This window comes from Podarcis erhardii (genome assembly GCF_964252035.2).
Source record: "Podarcis erhardii genome assembly, chromosome: 8".
In the NCBI taxonomy this organism is placed as follows: Eukaryota; Metazoa; Chordata; class Lepidosauria; order Squamata; family Lacertidae; genus Podarcis; species Podarcis erhardii.
This window is the reverse complement of record NC_138499.1, coordinates 23,424,597-23,443,334: the sequence shown is the minus strand read 5'-3', so window position 1 is coordinate 23,443,334 and position 18,738 is coordinate 23,424,597. Positions and strand designations below refer to the sequence as shown.

Below are 18,738 nucleotides of genomic sequence, written 5' to 3'. Positions count from 1 at the left end.
TGGTCAGGGGTCCCTTTACCTTTACCTTTTACTTGTACTTATTAGGGCTGCTCAGAAAATAGGATTTGTAGTCATGCTTGATTTAAAGCTTAGAAATATCTGGTTTTGATATTTTACTGAAATTCGAGGGATTTCTGACTTGGGAACTATTTTATAAAATGTTACTTTGAAGGGCTGCTGAAATGTTCTCTTCCACTAAGGGTCCAAGAAACCAACTGGTATAGAATCATAAAGCTGGGAGCAACCCGCAGTACAGGAATCCTACCTACAGCTGTCCCTGGGTGGACTTGAACCACTAACCTTCTGGTTAACAGCCAGATGCATTGACCCATTGTGCCACCTGAGGTACTAGGTCAGATGGGCAGCTTTTCTTCAGAGTGTCAGACAGAGCTTTTTCCCCAGCCCTAATGCAAACAGCAAGGACAAAAGTAGAAATTGTGTGATCAAACTATTCAGATCCTATGGAGAAATAAATTTAAACCTTTTCATACAAAATGGATGATGATAATATATCAGTTTGGTAAACAAACCATCAGCAGCTGATAGTTGTAAAAGGAATTCTGGAATATTCCTCAAATCTTGTGATTGGGCACTACCACAACAAGAGCTGCATTGGTAATATTTATGGTAATGTGGATAAAAGTGAAGGTATTAGTGGGGGGAGACATACAAAAATGCATTATATTAAGGAACATTCCTTGCAAAACTATGTACATTAGTCAAAACTTATATAAAAATGTGTGTGAGGACTGTAAAAGTGCTTTTTACTTTATTTTTGGCTCCTTTTATCCAAGAAAGTGTCGTAATTACTGATACAAATTGTGCGGATTCAGTGAAGGCCCATTTAATGGAAAGGAAAGGTGGATTGGTGCTGCTGCATTCTGTTTTGTTAGAGTAAATAAAAGCAGCTGAAAATAGTTTGGAACCAGAGGGAAAACCCAGTGACAATGTAATGCTTTGACCTTTCAGTAAGAGTAGCCATGACTGCATATAAGGAAGATAAACGTGATCCTTGCATTTCTGCATGGGATTTCCCAGGCTTAGGGTTGAAGACAGTCCATTGTGACACTAGGAGCAGAAGGACTGTCTTAATACTGAGCGAAGGAAGTCCATTTGCAGAAGAGTTCAGAACAGCTTTCATTGATAGCCTGAGTGATTTTGGGCTATTCATGTTTGCTGATGAAAGAGTACATCCTGCTGTGCTTAGTGAGACAAATCCCCCATTGTGTGTGAGTCCTTTGCCTGCAGAAGAATGTTAGCATTTTATTGAAAAGATGTTAATAACATAGGAGGGAACCATTAAAAGTGCTGGGCATAAAAGATAAAGGTAAAGGGACCCCTGACCGTTAGGTCCATTGCACCAAATAATAATAATAATAATAAATTAAACTATTACCCACTTCCTACAAAACGAACGGACAAACAAAATAGCCCTTAGCCATGTGTGCATAACTTGCCTCCTTCCATCCTTCTGTAAAGCAAAAGGAAACATTACAAGAAACAGGGATGCTCTACTCTTACTGAAGCATCTGAGCCTGGCATAACACACAGCTTGACATCATTACTCTGTGCATTTCCTCCCCCTGGATAACTCTAGCTTCACAGCATCCTCGGCCTGCCTCGGCGTTGTCAGTGTTTGTCTGCAGTGTTGCAGTTCAGATCATTCCTACCTGCAGATAAATGCTGGCTAATAGTCTTAACCAGAAATTGCAAGCCTGCTGTTGAAACGCCTTTTACTTCAATCAGCGCTATTAAGTTGCAGCCCAGGTCGGCCTGACCCTGGTCTCCATGGTATGAAGCAAATATCCTGCGGGAACCTTAGTAACCTATTGCTATTCACAAAACAAAAATAGCAATTGCTATTACGGTTTTTTATTGATTGAAAATGAAGTATTATCCTGGTTTGAGAAACACAGGTGGGATTTTACTCTTAACTGTCCCACAGTCCTTCCCAGCAGAGTTCAAGCTACTATGAAGCATTGTCTGTGGGGCTGCCTTTGAAGACTAACCAGAAGCCCTGCTAGGCTGGGTTAGTCCAAAAACAAGCTAGTCCAAATACAGTTAAAGGTAAAGGTACCCCTGACCATTAGGTCCAGTCGTGGACAACTCTGGGGTTGCGGCGCTCATCTCACTCTATAGGCCGAGACAGCCGGCGTTTGTCCGCAGACAGCTTCCGGGTCATGTGGCCAGCATGACAAAGCTGCTTCTGGTGAACCAGAGCAGCGCATGGAAACGCCGTTTGCCTTCCCGCCGGAGCAGTACCTATTTATCTACTTGCACTTTGACATGCTTTCGAACTGCTAGGTGGGCAGGAGCTGGGACTGAGCAACAGGAGCTCACCCCATCGTGGGGATTCGAACCGCCAACCTTCTGATCAGTAAGCCTTAGGCTCTGTGGTTTAGACCACAGCACCACCCAGTTATGATAGTCCAAAAACAAGCTAGGCTGCTAACAAACCAGGCAATGGGTGGGTGGGTGGGAGATATATTTCCAGTGTTTCAACAGTCTCACTGGCTCCTTGTCCATTTTTAGAGCACAAATAAAGGTAATAGTGCCTGCCAGTAATGCTCTATATGATTTGGGACCTGAGTCCCCCAGGATCACCTAGGCCACATTAGCCTGCCCATTACTAAGGTCATTGCTAAGGTCATTACTAAGGTCCTCTGGGTGGCCTCTCCCTCTGAAGTGAGGGAGCCAAAGGTGGGAGAAGAGAGTGCTTCCATTGGTGGCATCTCACCTTTGGAATGCCTTTCCCATGGAGGCACCTGATTGTTCCACTATCATCACCTAACATCACAAGTGAAGAGGATTATGGAGTGCTGTCTGAAAGTTTCAGCAGGAACTACCTGTTGTTCTGCCCTCTAACCAGCAGGGAACCAGTGCATGATCTGCCAAGGTCCTAGTACAAGGGTCAGCAAACTTTTTCAGCAGGGGGCCGGTCCACTGTCCCTCAGACCATGTGGTGGGCCAGACCATGTTTTGAAAAAAATATATATGAATGAATTCCTATGCCCCACAAATAACCCAGAGATGCATTTTAAATAAAAGCACACATTCTACTCATGTAAAAACACGCTGATTCCAGGACCAATCACGGGCCAGATTTAAAAGGCGATTGCGCCGGATTGGGCCCCTGGGCCTTAGTTTGCCTCCCCATGTCCTAGTACAAGCCCTGTAGCACCTGCCAGGAGGCCCTATTGGTTTGGGAATTGATGTGAGGCTGGGCATTGTCGACCTACTGCAGCAAATAGGCAGAGCTTGCTAAAGGTAAATTCAGATGGAAGAGCATAGGTGGCAGTTTATGTAAGTGCACTGAACACTCATTGCCAAGGGATGTGATTAGAGATTTGTTCCTCCTAGTATTCTTGGACATGTTTTGCAAGCAAGGGGGGTGGCAAGCAGAGCTGTTCCCACATGGCAGAGCTGGGCAAGTACAGCCACACAGCCTCTGCTGGATGGCTCCACCTGTGTCATGATGTTCAGCTGTTCACCTGAATCTCCTCAAGGGAGCAGAGTAGGGATGCACAGCAAGAAACAAATGGATGTTGCAGCCATGGGACTGGGTTGATGGAGGACTCAGTGGATGTTGCCAGGCCTGGGGGAGATTGAACAAGGAGGGACCAGAGGCTCTGAGGGAAGGAGGTACCTCATTTTAACACATGGCCTAACACCAGTCCTGTTTCCTTCATCACTTTTCTCCCTCGTTAGCAGCATAGAGCGTCTCTTTATTTTTGAGCAATTGTTGGGGCATTTAAAATGTGTTATACTTAAGTGCTCAGGCTATTTTGCAGCTAATGTATGGAGGAGCATCTGCTTAGCAGTCGAAAGGTCTTGGTGTGGTGTAGTGGTTAAGAGCGGTGGACTCGTAATCTGGTAAACTGGGTTCGCGTCCCCGCTCCTCCACATGCAGCTGCTGGGTGACCTTGGGCTAGTCACACTTCTGTGAAGTCTCTCAGCCCCACTCACCTCACAGAGTGTTTGTTATGGGGGAGGAAGGGAAAGGAGATTGTTGGCCGCTTTGAGACTCCTTCGGGTAGTGATAAAGCGGGATATAAAATCCAGACTTCTCCTCCTCCTCATCGTTGGCTTCTCCAGGTGGGGCTGGAGAAAATCTGAAATCGGAGGGAGCTGCTGACAAGTCAGTGTTGGCGATCCTGAGCTAGATGGACCCTATGAGACAGCTTCTGACATTCCTACCCTTTGGTCACCCTGACACCAGCAGTTGTGGCAGTCGAGGTGCCTGCCATTTCTGCTGTAGCATCTTCTTACGGCGATTCGTGAACATTATTTTCATAGGTATCAACTATCTCTGACTACAGGTGTGCACTGATAACCCAAGTATTTTGACAAGAATTAGCTTGTAATAATAATAATTCGGGGTTGCAGGTCTGGGGGGGGGGGGAGAAAACGCCCACTGATTTGTGTTCCTCACCCTTCACACTGCAATACTATTCCTACCTCCCATAGGTTCATGTGAGGCATAATGCTTGAAAGATCACATGGTGAGCTGTTTCCATATCTGGGCATTAACTCGTTCTCGCTCACCTAGTCATTTCCAGATAAGATTCCCTCCTGTGGAGGAAGCTCCCCACCCCCACCCCACTCCACAATTACCTCACTCCAGAGAGCTGGAAGCTTTAATTATAGCCTCCCTTAAGGATAGTTTTTTAAACTGGCTCCATTGTTCCAGGGCCATTTCCCTCTTTTCCCACAATTTTGAGATTAAAATGAATTTCACCCATACAAAGGCCTCTCTTACGGAAATTAAGATTCAAGGCTCAGTGTACCAGAGCACCGCCTGGAGTTGAATGTGGGAAAAAAGCACTTTCTTAAAGCGGAATATATTTTATCCTAGCGACTTTTGAAGGAGAAGGGATCTTCATAGTGATACCATCATATTCACTGTGCTCAGTGACACCCCTAGCAACATGAGAGACTATATAGTGCAGTCTCAAGAGTGCTGAGGCATGTGCGAATGTGTCATCCACAGGAGCCAGACTGATAACACAGGTCATGGACTTTTCTGTGTTGTGGTTGTTAAGAGTCTTGGGCCAGCACTGGGAAGACCCAGGTTCAAATTCCCACTCACCTGTGAAGCTCACGGGGTGGTCTTGAGCCAGGGAGTGCCTCTCAGCTGAACCTACCTCGTAGGGCAGGCATCCCCAAACTCGGCCCACCAGCTGTTTTGGAACTACAACTCCCATCATCCCTAGCTAACAGGACCAGTGGTTAGGGATGATGGGAATTGTAGTCCCAAAACAGCTGGAGGACCAAGTTTGGGGATGCCTGTTGTAGGGTTACTCTGTATAAAACAGGGAGGGGAGGACCTAGTATGACACCTTGAGCTCTTTGGAGGAAAAATGTTATATAAAGATAAGGAGTAAATACAAAATCCAACCAACTGGGACTCATCCGTACCATAGGGAAGCTACTTCCATGTGGGCAGAGTTGCTTGTTTAGATCTTTAGATTGCTGTGGATCTTTTTAAGCACTATACCACGTGACCCATACTGTCAACTATCACAAGTTGAGAAGCACTGCTTTAGAATATTTTAGTGCAACATGCACCAGATTAGGCGTGTGTCCCTCATCCTTGACAAAAAGCTTGTTTCCATAGTTGACCTTGTCCCTATTATTATGTATAACCCATGAAAAATCATAGGGAGGGAGAGAATTGGCCTTTGAATAGCCTTCCCTATCCTGGTGCCTCCAGATGTTTTGGATTACACTACACCTTTCATCAGCCCAAGACATCTGGAGGCACCAGATTGGGAAAGACGGCCTTAGAGGAACTGCATCCTTTCCCTTTCCCTTTCCCTTTCCACCCACAAAACTCGTACTCTTGTCACAAGATTAGCACATCTGTGCTGCCTCCTGGCACCAGATTAGTTTGCTGGTGGCACCAGAGAAGCCTTGCGAGGGGCAATATTTGGAAGGAACAGAAATGTTCTTATTTTGGTCTTTAGTGCACCATTCATCTTCTTTTGTTGGCAGTCGATAACTCTTATTCTGATGGGCTCTTTTGAATGGAGAGTTGTGACACAATTCCTGTGCCCTTAACATTGCTGGGCCTTTGGCCTTCGCTTTGTAATAACATATTAGAATCATAGAATCACAGAGTTGGAAGAGACCACAAGGGCCATCAAGTCCAACCCCCTGCCAAGCAGGAAACACCATCAGAGCACTCCTGACATATGGTTGTCAAGCCTCTGCTTAAAGACCTCCAAAGAAGGAGACTCCACCACACTCCTTGGCAGCAAATTCCACTGTCGAACAGCTCTTACTGTCAGGAAGTTCTTCCTAATGTTTAGGTGGAATCTTTTTTCTTGTAGTTTGGAACCATTGCTCCGTGTCCGCTTCTCTGGAGCAGCAGAAAACAACCTTTCTCCCTCCTCTATGTGACATCCTTTTATATATTTGAACATGGCTATCATATCACCCCTTAACCTCCTCTTCTCCAGGCTAAACATGCCCAGCTCCCTTAGCTGTTCCTCATAAGGCATCGTTTCCAGGCCTTTGACCATTTTGGTTGCCCTCCTCTGGACACGTTCCAGTTTGTCAGTGTCCTTCTTGAACTGTGGTGCCCAGAACTGGACACAGTATTCCAGGTGAGGTCTGACCAGAGCAGAATACAGTGGCACTATTACTTCCCTTGATCTAGATGCTATACTCTTATTGATGCAGCCCAGAATTGCATTGGGCTGAATTGCATCTTCCCTTTGCCCGGTACCTGTGTATGTGTGTATAAACCCATCATACATCTGATAACTCTTTAATTTTAAGCTCAGGTCTGGCCAAATATATTTTGCTGCCTGAGGCAAAGGATAACATGGAGCTTATGAGCATGCACACACATACACACTTCCACATACAGGGAATGACCATTTTATGTGCATTCAAAGCTTGTGCACACCTGTGCTTTTTGCAGACCCAGAAGAGGGTGTAATGGGAGCAGGGTGGAGGCATTAAATTGAATTTCAACACCAGTGCCCCGCCACATGTCAAGGCAGTAGACTAACTTAGAGGGGGTCAGGACAGGCAATGTGGCACATAGAGTTCTGCCCTCCAACTCCTCACTGCTTTTTCCTGCCCTCCAGCAGCTGCCACCTAATGCAGCTGCCTCATTCTGCCTAACAGTGTGATCAACCCTGCTAAAGTGTTTCCTGACCCTGTAGTTTTGCAAGGGTAAGCAGCCTCTAATATGAGTAGAGATCCCTACCAAACCTGCAGAACCTCATAATTTGCAACCTTTGGTTTGTGCGGCTATGGTTTGTGCGTATTTAATTTTCTCTTGTTAACATGTACAAAAACGTATAATTTCCGTTAACATTCAGTACTTTAAAAATTAGAAAAGAAGAAACGGTGTATAAGCACCACTACCAAAATTAGTGTAGTATTTGGCTGAGAGGCAGGGTTCTTTAAATCGCACATAAAGCAGGGTGTTTTAAATAAAACACTGTGGTTGCAATGCATCTAGCAACTGCAAGGTATACGAATGGCCGAACAGGTGTGCACCTACCATTTGCAGCAAACCGAGTTTTTATGTAGTTGCTGGGGTGTGGTGCAGGGTAAAGGAAGCTTCTTAAAGGGAAAGGTAAACATTTGCTGGAGACATTGGTATTGAGCTAGAACAAAGGCGTTGACTTTGCATGAATTTATAAGGTAACGGATGTCAAAAGAAACTATAAAAGCTGCACTTACTCTGCACAAAGGAGTTTTGTTTATTTAAAGCTCTACTGTGCCCAGTGTTTAGGGCTTGGGACTAGCAGCAAGATTCTAAAAACCAGAAACAAAAACAAATGATTAAAATATAATGGGTTGATAGGTTTGTTTAAAATTTAAAGTGTTAGCAGTGGATCTCTTAATTTATTTTATGGCATGAAGATAGAACTCCCTAGAGTCGAATATACAGTTCTTTGCCCAAACAAACAAAAGGATGCTTGTTTTTAACATACAAAAGTTGCTAGGAACATGGGAAGCTGCCTTCTGCCACATCAGACTATTTGTCCATCTATCTTTGAATTATATTTTCTGCCTGACAGTGGTTCTCCAAGTTACAGGGTTGAAGCCTTTTGCACCACCTGCTAGCTGATCATCATCATAATTTTATTTCAAGAAAGAAGTTGCAAAAAACAAACCCAAAGAATTCCCTGATAAGAACTGTTAAATAAATATCACGACCTGCCAAATCCTCCTTTTCCACCCCCTCATCCTGAAAAACAACTCCAGTAGGATAGCTTACCACAGATGAAATATACAGCATCAACACATTTCTGTAAACCTAGTTTGAGGAGGAGGCTACTTCAGTTTCACAGCAATTCCGTCCAACATCCATCTTAGTCTGTTTTAGTCCTTGTCCGGAACCTGAGAAATAGCCCAGTCGTTGATTCAAGACCAAGACAAATCCAGCTCATCGTTTCACCTGGTAATGTCAGGAAAATGCAGCATGTGTCTGTGTGAAATGGAACGCCCTGCTCTTTTAGGAGAAAATATATTTAAAGCATCTTGTGAGTGCCTGACCGTGCAGTCCTGCGAAATTGTACTTTTGGAGCTGATTAGATGACCTGTAACAATAAATAATTGTTATACAGATGATACAGCTTCTCCTTTAAAACAACAACAATGTTGGAACAGGTGATGGGCTATCCAGTTCCTTGCTGTTTTAAGCATGAAGAAGGTCCTGGGTTCATGAAGTGTGATGAAGGTCCCAGATGAAATAGGAGCATCTTGCCTTTAGTGGATAACCTGCTGGCAGGGGCACTATTGCTACTTGCAGGAGGAGGGTGGTTCGGCAGATTATTATTATTATTATTATTATTATTATTATTATTGTATGGGCAGCTCCCAACAGAATTAAAAGCACAATAAAACATCTAACATTAAAAACATCCCTAAACAGGGCTGCCTTCAAATGTCTTCTAAAAGTCAGATAGTTGTTTATTTCCTTGACATCTGTTAGGAAGGCGTTCCACAGGGCAGGTGCCACTACCAAGAAGGCCCTCTGCCTGGTTCCCTACTACCTCACTTCTCGCAGGGAGGGAACTGCCAGAAGGCCCTCACAGCTAGACCTCAAGTGCTCCTACCAGCACATTCACACAGCCCCCCTCCGTGTTTCCCATGTCCTCCCAATAAGTGGCCCCTGCTGGGAGACTATTGCTTTGGCTTGGGAGACACAAGCTCCTGCAGACAGCGATGTGCCACTGGAAGCCAGAGAATAAAATACTGTGTTAGATGGATAAATGGTCGCCTTTGGTAAACAGTGGGTTCCTATGTTTCCAAACCGTAGGTATTAGAAACCTAGTCTCAAATTTATCTCAGGAATTTACTACACCAGACCATTTAGGCCTTCTGTATTTTCTTCTTCATTATTTAAGCAGCTGATTGTTGATTTAAGAAAATAAGCAAAAAGGTTGTGTTTAAGGTGTTTTTATTATCATTATAACTGAAGGCCTATAACAAAAAAAATTTAAGACTGATGTAGGAGACACTCTGGCTAGAAAAATTCTGAAAGCAGGGAAAAACCACTTTCAGTTCAGAGTTTTTATATTTATTGTAAAACGTGGCATGCTGTCAGAAATGTAGTCCTCTGAACAGCATCTGTGACTGTAATAAATCAAACACAAAACAGTATGAGAGCCAGTGTGGAGCAGTGGACTCATAATCTGGTGAACTAGGTTTGATTCCCCGCTCCTCCACATGCAGCTGCTGGGTAACCTCGGGCTAGTCGCACTTCTTTGAAGTCTCTTAGCCTCACTCACCTCACAGAGTGTTAGTTGTTGGGGAAGAAGGGAAAAGGAGATTGTTAGCCACTTTGAGACTCCTTAGGGTAGTGATAAAGTGGGATATCAAATCCAAACTCCTCCTCCTCCTCCTCCTCCTCCTCCTCCTCCTCCTCCTCTTCTTCTTCTACTTCTTCTTCTTCTTCTTCTTCTTCTATGTGTGTTGTAATATTTCTGTCCATATTTCTGGTGTTACCAACTTCGTAGGTTTCAGCTTGTAATAAGTGAACGTGGGAACACTGTGATTTTCTGAATGAGAAAGCAAAGCAAGTCTGTCAAAACCATTTCCTAGCTATCTTTTTTACTTCTGACAGTGGCTTCCACATCAGTTTTGGTATGTGAGTTGTTCCTCGCTAAGCTAACATCTGGAAACAAAACATCTGGAAGGCACTATGAAGCCTGCTGTACAGCCAGCGACTTCACTGTATATATTGTGCAAAATCAAATGTTAATTCTCATTTTACACATGTATCTTTCTCCCACATGGAGACTTGTAGTGGTTGCCTGGATAATGTAGTATCTAAATACTTGTGCTGCGCTATACACCTATGAAACATCCTTTTGTCTCAAATTCACCAAAGAGTCTCTTCCTGCCCCCACAGCTTCTATTTAGTTGTCTCCTCTCAGCCTTTTGTTGTTTTGAACAATAAAGTCCTTTTTTAAATTTCAGCAAAACCTTTTATCAGTTTTGAGTCTTCTAAGGGTGGTGGTCAGAGTAGAACCACTGAGATGAATAAACATGACTTAAGTTTGGCACATTCATTTGAATGGTTATGCTGCGAGTAATATCGCCCTAAATCCTCATTAATATTACCCTGATTCATGTCATATACAGCCTCTGTGGAGAGCAGATAAAAACCAGTATATTAAAGTGTCTCAAATACAAAAAATACAATTATTAAATAACGTGTGGCTACTCTAGCCTCTACCTGCCCTTTCTGTCAGTAAGTTATGCATGGCACAGATTGGGGAAGTGCCACATTTCGACTGATAAGGAGTTGCTGCTGATAATATGAATTTTCAGGGCCCTTTTTATATTTAAGAATTGCAAATGAGGATGGGAGATTGCCTAAGCAAACCTAAGGCCTATTGCTATTTTCCTGCCATTTAAATCTTAAGACTTTTATACAGTTTAGATTCTAAATAGAGCTGACTGTATTTTCACACACAAGAGATAAGTATATGTGGATCTCTCTCCCACTCCGCCCTGTGATCATATATCTGCAGTGCCCCGAGCCAAAATCCAACCTATCTCTTCTCTCATCTGTACACGTTGTCTCTGTTTTCTCAGTGTTTTTCCCCCCTTTTTCAAATGCCAGCAAACTTGCTGCCTACCTTTATCTCTCTAATTAGTGCCAAGCCCTGAGGCAATGGAGCTTGGGTATTGACGTTTGAGAGTCGAAATTACCCACATACATCTTTCGACTATCTCTCTTCTGCAGATTAGATACCAACACTTGTCATCATGCTGCCTTGTAGTATCTGCTTTCGAAGGAAAAGAGATGGAAGCTGTGCAGTGTAACCTTAAGGCTTGCAACTTGCAGCAGGTTTGCCTTTAGGGGAAAGTCCTCTGGGAGTCCCCTTCTTCTGCCACTGCATGGGACGGAGAATCTGTGGCCCCTCAAATGATGCTTCTCCACGTAGAAGCCCTCAGCTATTCCTCTTTGAGCCTGAGCATGTACGACTACTTCAGGCCAGAGTTTTGGACCCAGCAGTTGAAGTTTGGGGTGGAGCAGGATGGCCCTTGGTTCAGTCTCTGATATCTCTAGGTAGGGATGAAACCCTGTAGAGCAGCTACAATGCTAACTGGACAAAATTAAGTAGATGGACCAATGGTCAGACTGTACAGTACAACTTCCTAGGTTCCTAATGCCTATGTTCTATTATAATCTATACTTGACCCAACCCAGTGATGACAGCCATAGCAAAAGTATTGCAGCCGGGTGTCCATTTCTGTAACAATATGCACTCAGTGCCCCATATTGTTTTCTTTCTTCATATAGTAGGAAGGAGTCCATGCATTTTCCTGCAGAGGAAAATTCTGGTGAGAACATGTCTGCATTCTCTACTATGGCTGCTGGATAGACTGCTTCTCTCCTCTCTGCCCATTGTGGGCCATTTCCAATGACCACTATGTTGTTATTCCACGGATCATAAGTGTTCCCTAGAACATGCACAATTTGCTGTGGAATAGAGGGGGAAAGAATTTTATCAAAGGCACGTAATTATTCACTAGCTGTATTTTGCAATCAGAGGTACATCTTTCTCTGTTGACTAGTGTGATGTTGGGTTGTTCTAATCTCTGCCACCTTCCCTCCAGCCTCCCTTATTCCAGAGCATCTGTCACTGTGGCATCAAAATGCCCTTCTACCTAGAGCAGATTTCTGAAGCATGAGAATAAATGATGCTCTGAGACATCCCTGAAAGGCTCCTGAGAATCTAGATAATTGAGCATCAGTCATCTTTCAGAAGGAAAGGTGATAGAGCATTGATGTCATCTTGGCCATGAAGCTAAATTAAAACTAAAAGCACACTCAAAGCATATTTTATAGCTTCAGTGTCACATTCTTGTGAATGGCCTTTTCGAGTTAAAAGCCCCCTCCCTCCCCACTGTTTCTAAAGGAGGCTAGTAGGGCAGTCTAGCGAGGCATAAAACCTTGCAAAAGTCACCGGTCTTCCTTAATTCTAGCCCAGTTCCTATAATGCAAAATAACACAGCATTAATACTGATACAACAGCTTTTGCCCCCACCCCTCTGTGTGTAGGGGCTTGCCATAAGTTTAAAATTATTGATTGTTAAAGAGACTTGATCTATTAAGGTGTCAGGAGGATGATATTCCATCTTCTAAAATGATGGCCTTTTGTAGTCATCAATTACCATCACTCAGCTATCTCCGCTTCTCCATCAATATAATTTTGCTGCAGCTGAATTTATTTATCTAACTGGTTTGTATCCTGCTTTTCCAAGCTCAGGGCAGCTATCTGAAAGTTTCTTGCTTGAATTTTCCTCTTGTTAGTGCTCCTGTATTTGAGATTCAGGCATTTTGACCCAATGCACAGTATCCTTGCATATGTAGCATGTATTCTTTGGTAGTCAGAGATGGTTGGAATTATAATAAGCTGCTCTCATAATGTGTAGGGCACAGATGGGGAGACCCTCCAGATGTTGTTGGATTCCATGTCCCGTCAACCCCAGCTAGCATGGCCAGGGATGTTGAGGTTATAGAGCAACGTCTGGAGAGCCATAAGTTCTCCATCCCTGGTTGAACAGACATCGTGTTTAAACCTCTGGCTTTGCCATGTAGAAATGTAGCCTGCTGTAGAAAGGTAAACGTCCTAGTCCTTGCTCTGCTCAGCCTTGCATTCTAGCCACCTGAAAGTTTACCTCTGGATGGAATGTGGTCCTTGGACTGGGGAAAGAAAAATCCCCACCTCCATATAGCCCCATTCAGGTATTCTGCATGCATGCAATCCTATGTGTGGAGAGGAGGGCAGCACTGGCCACGCCCACTGGATGACCTCACAGTGTTCCAGCCACTTGAAGGCTGCTCCTTCATTTTCCCTATGCAGACAACCAGGGGGCATGCTCAGTGCAATGCAGGATGTGGGGAGGGGACAGTCTTGCTGCCCCACTTCTTCAAAAGTGCATCATCCGTGCAGAAATCCCTGCACGAGGCTTACGTTAAGACAGGAAATGCAGTCCATTTTGCACGTCCCACTAAAGTAGATTTCTCCCAGACCACTTCCCTCACATCAGTTAAAGTTCAACTGCATTGTTTGCAAGCACAGCGTTGTGATACCATCAGGTACAGAAATGCCGCTATGCTATTAGCTGGGTCGAGCAAACAAGCTGAGACGGCTGCACCATAAAAAAACGGACAGTAATATCGACTTCTGTAATCAGATGAATGCTGTTAATTTCTCCCTGTAAGGCACATTAGCTATATCTCCCTGAGGTCCATCTTCTTTTTTCTTTAGACTTCCTTTCCCCACATCTTTTCTAATCTTTTCCACATCTTTCATTTTCTGAACAAATGTCATTGCATAGGAAAAAAAATATAAGTGGGTTTTCTTAAGTCTTTGCATAATTCTGTGTTTTGCTAGTATTCTTAGCCATCGGCAGTGCCGCCATAAGGCCCACTGGAAAGTAGGAAGCCACCCTACACTGAATCTGACCATTGAGCCTTCTATCTCAGTACTGTAGACTGGCAGCTCCAGGGCTATTCAGACAGTTACTTTTGGATGGCCCCGCAAAGCCTCCGCAGGGCACGGGGATGAAGGCTCCCCGTGCCCTGCGGAGGCTTCGTGTGGCTAAGCCAGAAGCCAGGACAGCCAGTGGGATCTCAGCGCACGATCCCACTCACTGTCCTGGCTTCTTGTTTAGCCTGGGCTGGGGAGGCTGCACATGGCTAAACAAGAAGCCAGGACAGCCAGCGGGATCCCTGCAATCCCGCTGGCTGTCCTGGCTACTTGCTTGGCTGCACACAGCCTCTCCCGGGCAAGGGGAGCCTTCATCCCCTGCCCGTGAGAGGCTGTGCGCGGCTGAGGCTCCCCCAAGTGCCGCACTCCCTTTAAAGAGCGCACGGAGTGTATTGGGGGCAGCCCTTCTCCCTCCTCAGGGAAAAGCCGCACACACGCTCCACGCGGCTCTTTAAAGGAAGCGCTCAGCAGAGCCTCCCGCCTGCATTCGCTCCATAAGACGCACATACATTTCCCCTTACTTTTTAGGAGGGGAAAAGTGCGTCTTATAGAGCGAAAAATATGGTAGCCAAAATGCTATGGGGCTTAGAGTTTGGGCCTTTTAAAAAGTTGCACCTTTTAATAACTGTACAGAAAAAGATAGGTAGCCGTGTTGGTCTGCCATGGTCAAAACAAAATAAAAAAATTCCTTCCAGTAGCACCTTAAAGACCAACTAAGTTAGTTCTAGGTATGAGCTTTCGTGTGCATGCACGAAAATATATATTATATATCTGAAGAAGTGTGCATGCACACGAAAGCTCATACCTAGAACTAACTCAGTTGGTCTTTAAGGTGCTACTGGAAGGAATTTTTTTATTTTGTTTTGTACAGAAAAAGACTGCATATGGTGACTGTTCCCATAGTGCGGAGTGATCAGGAAATGGTTGTGGAGAAAGGTGGGGATTTCACATTGATTAGAATGAGTCAGCCAATTCTTATAGTAATATTCTTTTATTGATTCTAATGTATCACATGTGTGAACAGGTGAGTTGAGCTGAATAGCTGAGTTGGCTTCATCAAATCACTTCACTGCTGGAAAAACCCTTAAAACAATAATTCCAAACCTCTATTGAGCAGGGATCGATTTCTCAAATGGTGCTGCAAGTGGAAGTTTAAATATTAAATAGAGGCAGGACTTCATTGAATTCTCTTCATGGATAACAACCACTTCTGTACCAGTTTAACTTTAAACTTTCTTCTTCTCTAAATCAGATTTTCATCACGGTGAACTGCCTGAGCACAGACTTCTCTTCTCAGAAAGGAGTCAAGGGGCTTCCATTGATGATTCAGATTGACACGTACAGCTACAATAATCGCAGCAATAAACCTATCCATCGTGCCTTCTGCCAGATCAAGGTTTTCTGTGACAAGGTAAGATGATACGTTACTCAGTGCTGAAAAGAGGAGAGGGGTGAGCAGGACTTTTTTTGTTCGCTTATCAATTATTTTAGTCATCAAAGACCTCATTTGTTCATTTATTTGTATGTTTGTTTCATTGCATTCATTTTCCTTTACTTTTGTTGCTGTTTCCTTCTACTTTTTAGTTTGGCCGCCATTTTAACTTCCTAGAATGTCTTGGGAAGCTGCTTTATTCCTAGCTTCCTTTGGCGTCTGCGATTATAAAAATATAACAAAATCATTGCAAAACCGGGGGGTGGGGGGTGGGAAATAGATGAAGAAAGCCATAAAATCTAAAACAGGCTCAGGCCTGGGAGTAGGCCTCTCTGTGTTTTCCTCTGGACATGACCTCTTTGGCTCTGGTCTGGTCTGGTAGTGGTGTTTAATATCCAAGTCCTCTAACTTCAATATAAGGATATTAGTGGGAACAGGCAAAAAAAAGTGTGCTGTGCAAACAGCCAGATCTTCCTCCTTTCCTTATCAGCCATGATTAGCAACCTTTAAATATATATATATATATATTATATATATATATGCTTTCGTAGATTTTCACGGGTACAGGAATGCAGGTTTTGGTGTCCTCGGGTGTCTTCCCGTGTAAAAGTTGGGGTGTCTAGGCGACGTTTCGACGAGGTCTCACTCGTCATCTTCATATATTTATTATATATTTATATATTTATTTATAATAAATATAATATATTTATTATATATTATATATATATTTATATATCAAAGCAATGAATTTTAAGTGCTATATTATCATTTGTAAAGGTCAGATATTTGTAGTAATCTGAAGATACAGCTGCCTGCTCAAAATCTCAGTAAATTTCAAAGGCTTGAGTAGGGGCTCCCCCCCCCCACCCAGTTTGCCAGTTTTTGAAAAGTAATGAGGGGAAGGCGGGGAAGAAAGATCTTAAGAGCATGGGCCCCATCAGGAATGACCTACAGACGACAAGGAGCTGAGCCCTTTGAATTATACATATTCATCGCTTTGACTATCTATCCGTTTAATTGATACTTCACATTTCATGGTTGGGGAGAAGGAAATGAGTGTTGACAGATCTAATCAAAGCCATCTTAAAAGTAGGAGAAAAGAGCACAGGAGTAGTTAAAATGTTACCCTTATCAAACCTGGAGACTGGATAGCTCACTGAGTCTTAAAATAGGATATATGCGGTCAACCATGCAAACACTGGCCTGAGGCAGCAAGTGGCTAAGGATTGCTTCTACCTGTAACATTCTGCAACCTCTTGTTATTGGTTTATTTTTATCCATAGTCTAGTGATCGGGAGCTGATAACTTTTCTGGGCAGTATTGCCTTAAAGTACATGGCAATAAAATATAGTTTATAACTGGAATAGGGAACCTGTGGCCTCGCAGATGTTGTTGACTTCAAGTCCCATCAACCCCAGCCGGCATGGCTAACGGACAAAGATGATAGGAAAATTAACTATGAACCCCACAATTTGGGATGCTCTCCAAACCTGTGCCAAAGTTTTGAAGGGTTTTTTGGTGTTGATTTGCAGCAAAAGCTCTGTGTTTTGCAGTGCCCCACTAACAGAGCAATTGCTACTCAAACCTAGGGCCATAGTTATTAGCTCAAAACCCAACGTTGTCCAGTTCACTCCAAACCAGTACCAAAGTCTGGCAAGAGTTTTTGCAGAATTTTGCAGCAAAAACACCACGATTTGAAGCACCGCACCAACTGAGCAACTGATGATGGATTTGTAGTCTAACAACATCTGGCAGTCCCAGTGAAGTGGTCCCTGAGAGCAAACAGTCATGAACAACAATTAAAACTCAACTCTTATCTACAATGGGGCTGTGTAAATCAGGGCCAATGGCGAAACGGAGTATCATCAGATATTTACTACTGTTTACCACCATATCTGGCTTAGCCACATGACCCGGAAGCTGTACGCCGGCTCGCTCGGCCAATAAAGTGAGATAAGCGCCGCAACCCCAGAGTCGGCCACGACTGGACCTAATGGTCAGGGGTCCCTTTACCTTTTCTGTACCACCATATCTAGAAGAACAGGTGGGAACTCAGATTCTCAGGCCTCTTCTCCAGGTCTCTTCCTTACCTGGATGGAATGTGTTTGTGTGGGTGTGGGTGTGTGTAAGTAAAAATCTGGATTGTGTGTGTCTGCAGTACAGCCTACTGCACAAAGGTAAAAGGTCACATCCCTTGCTCCACCCACTTTGCCTCTGGCCACACCCACCATTGACATACAAGCACTGGAAGGTTGCCCATGAGTTTAATTTGGCCTTTGGGCTTAAATAGGTTTCCACACCTGCCGGTGGGCTCCATGCTAAGCAAAGTTCATAGGAAGTAAAGTCCAATGAATTCAATCTGGCTTATTTCTCAGTAAAAATGATAAAGATCAGATTGGAAGTTGTGTAAGTCACAGAAGTGATGTGATGCTCTTTGTCCAAAAGGGCTTTCGGTTCAAAAAGTGTCCCATTGAAGTCTCCGGTTACCTGCTGCTGTCACAACCTCCACCAACTTCCCACCTGTTCCTCTGAGCCAAGCATCACTAGAAGGGTCATACAAATTTGTGGAGGAGACAGCTATCAATGGCTACTAGCCATACTTTTAAATACTAGTTGCTGGAAACCACAGGAGGGGAGAGTGCTCTGGTCACTGTGAGGACTAAATGGGCCATTGGTCTGATCCAGCAGTCTATTCTTGCATTCTTATGTTCATTAAGCTGAGAGGCCAGGACAGCAAACAGCTGTGAATTTACACAGAAAGCATCCTTAGAATGTCCTACGTTTCCTTCCCCCATAATGTGCAGTTATAGTCTCACTCACATTCGCAGCCTCAGGCTGAGAGTTTTCAGGCCAAATCGTTAAGTGCACAAGACAGCGGGTATTCCAGGAGACTAGATGCTCTTAAAACGTGACTCAGGACTTGTGGCAGAGAGACGGGGAAATTTCTCCTCTTCCTCTGGGCAGTGCTTCCTCCGGAGAATCAAGTGTGCAGTGTGGGAGTCTTTTTCAAGTCCTCTGGCTCCCGGATACTCAGCTGTCCCTTTGTGCAGTTTCAGCTGGTGCACCAACTGCTCCCTTTTCTTGGGAAGGCAGATCTGCCTGCCCCCCCCCCCCCGTCCCACCTGCTCTGGTACACCCAGGTTAGACTGTTGCAGCATGCAGACTTTGAGGAGCATTTGTAAACTGCAACTGGCTGCAGAATGCTGTTGCCTAGGCAGAATCGGTCCGTTTTGGAGCATGTTAATCTGGTGCTTCTCCAACTGCATTGACACCCAGTTCAGAGGAATTGTTGTGACCTTGGATCCATGGGATCTCCGTTTCCCTAGG

At 44.2% G+C, this 18,738-nt stretch overlaps 1 protein-coding gene across 2 annotated transcripts in view; it reads left to right on the top strand.

The window, feature by feature from the left end:
• GRHL2 (grainyhead like transcription factor 2) overlaps nucleotides 1–18,738 on the top strand; it is a 74,094-nt gene that overhangs the window by 27,891 nt on the left and 27,465 nt on the right. For both annotated transcript variants that reach the window (XM_081874327.1, XM_081874326.1), the window contains exon 9: nucleotides 15,232–15,390. In XM_081874327.1, coding sequence (XP_081730453.1) covers nucleotides 15,232–15,390 — 159 coding nt within the window. The remainder of the gene's footprint in view (nucleotides 1–15,231; nucleotides 15,391–18,738) is intronic.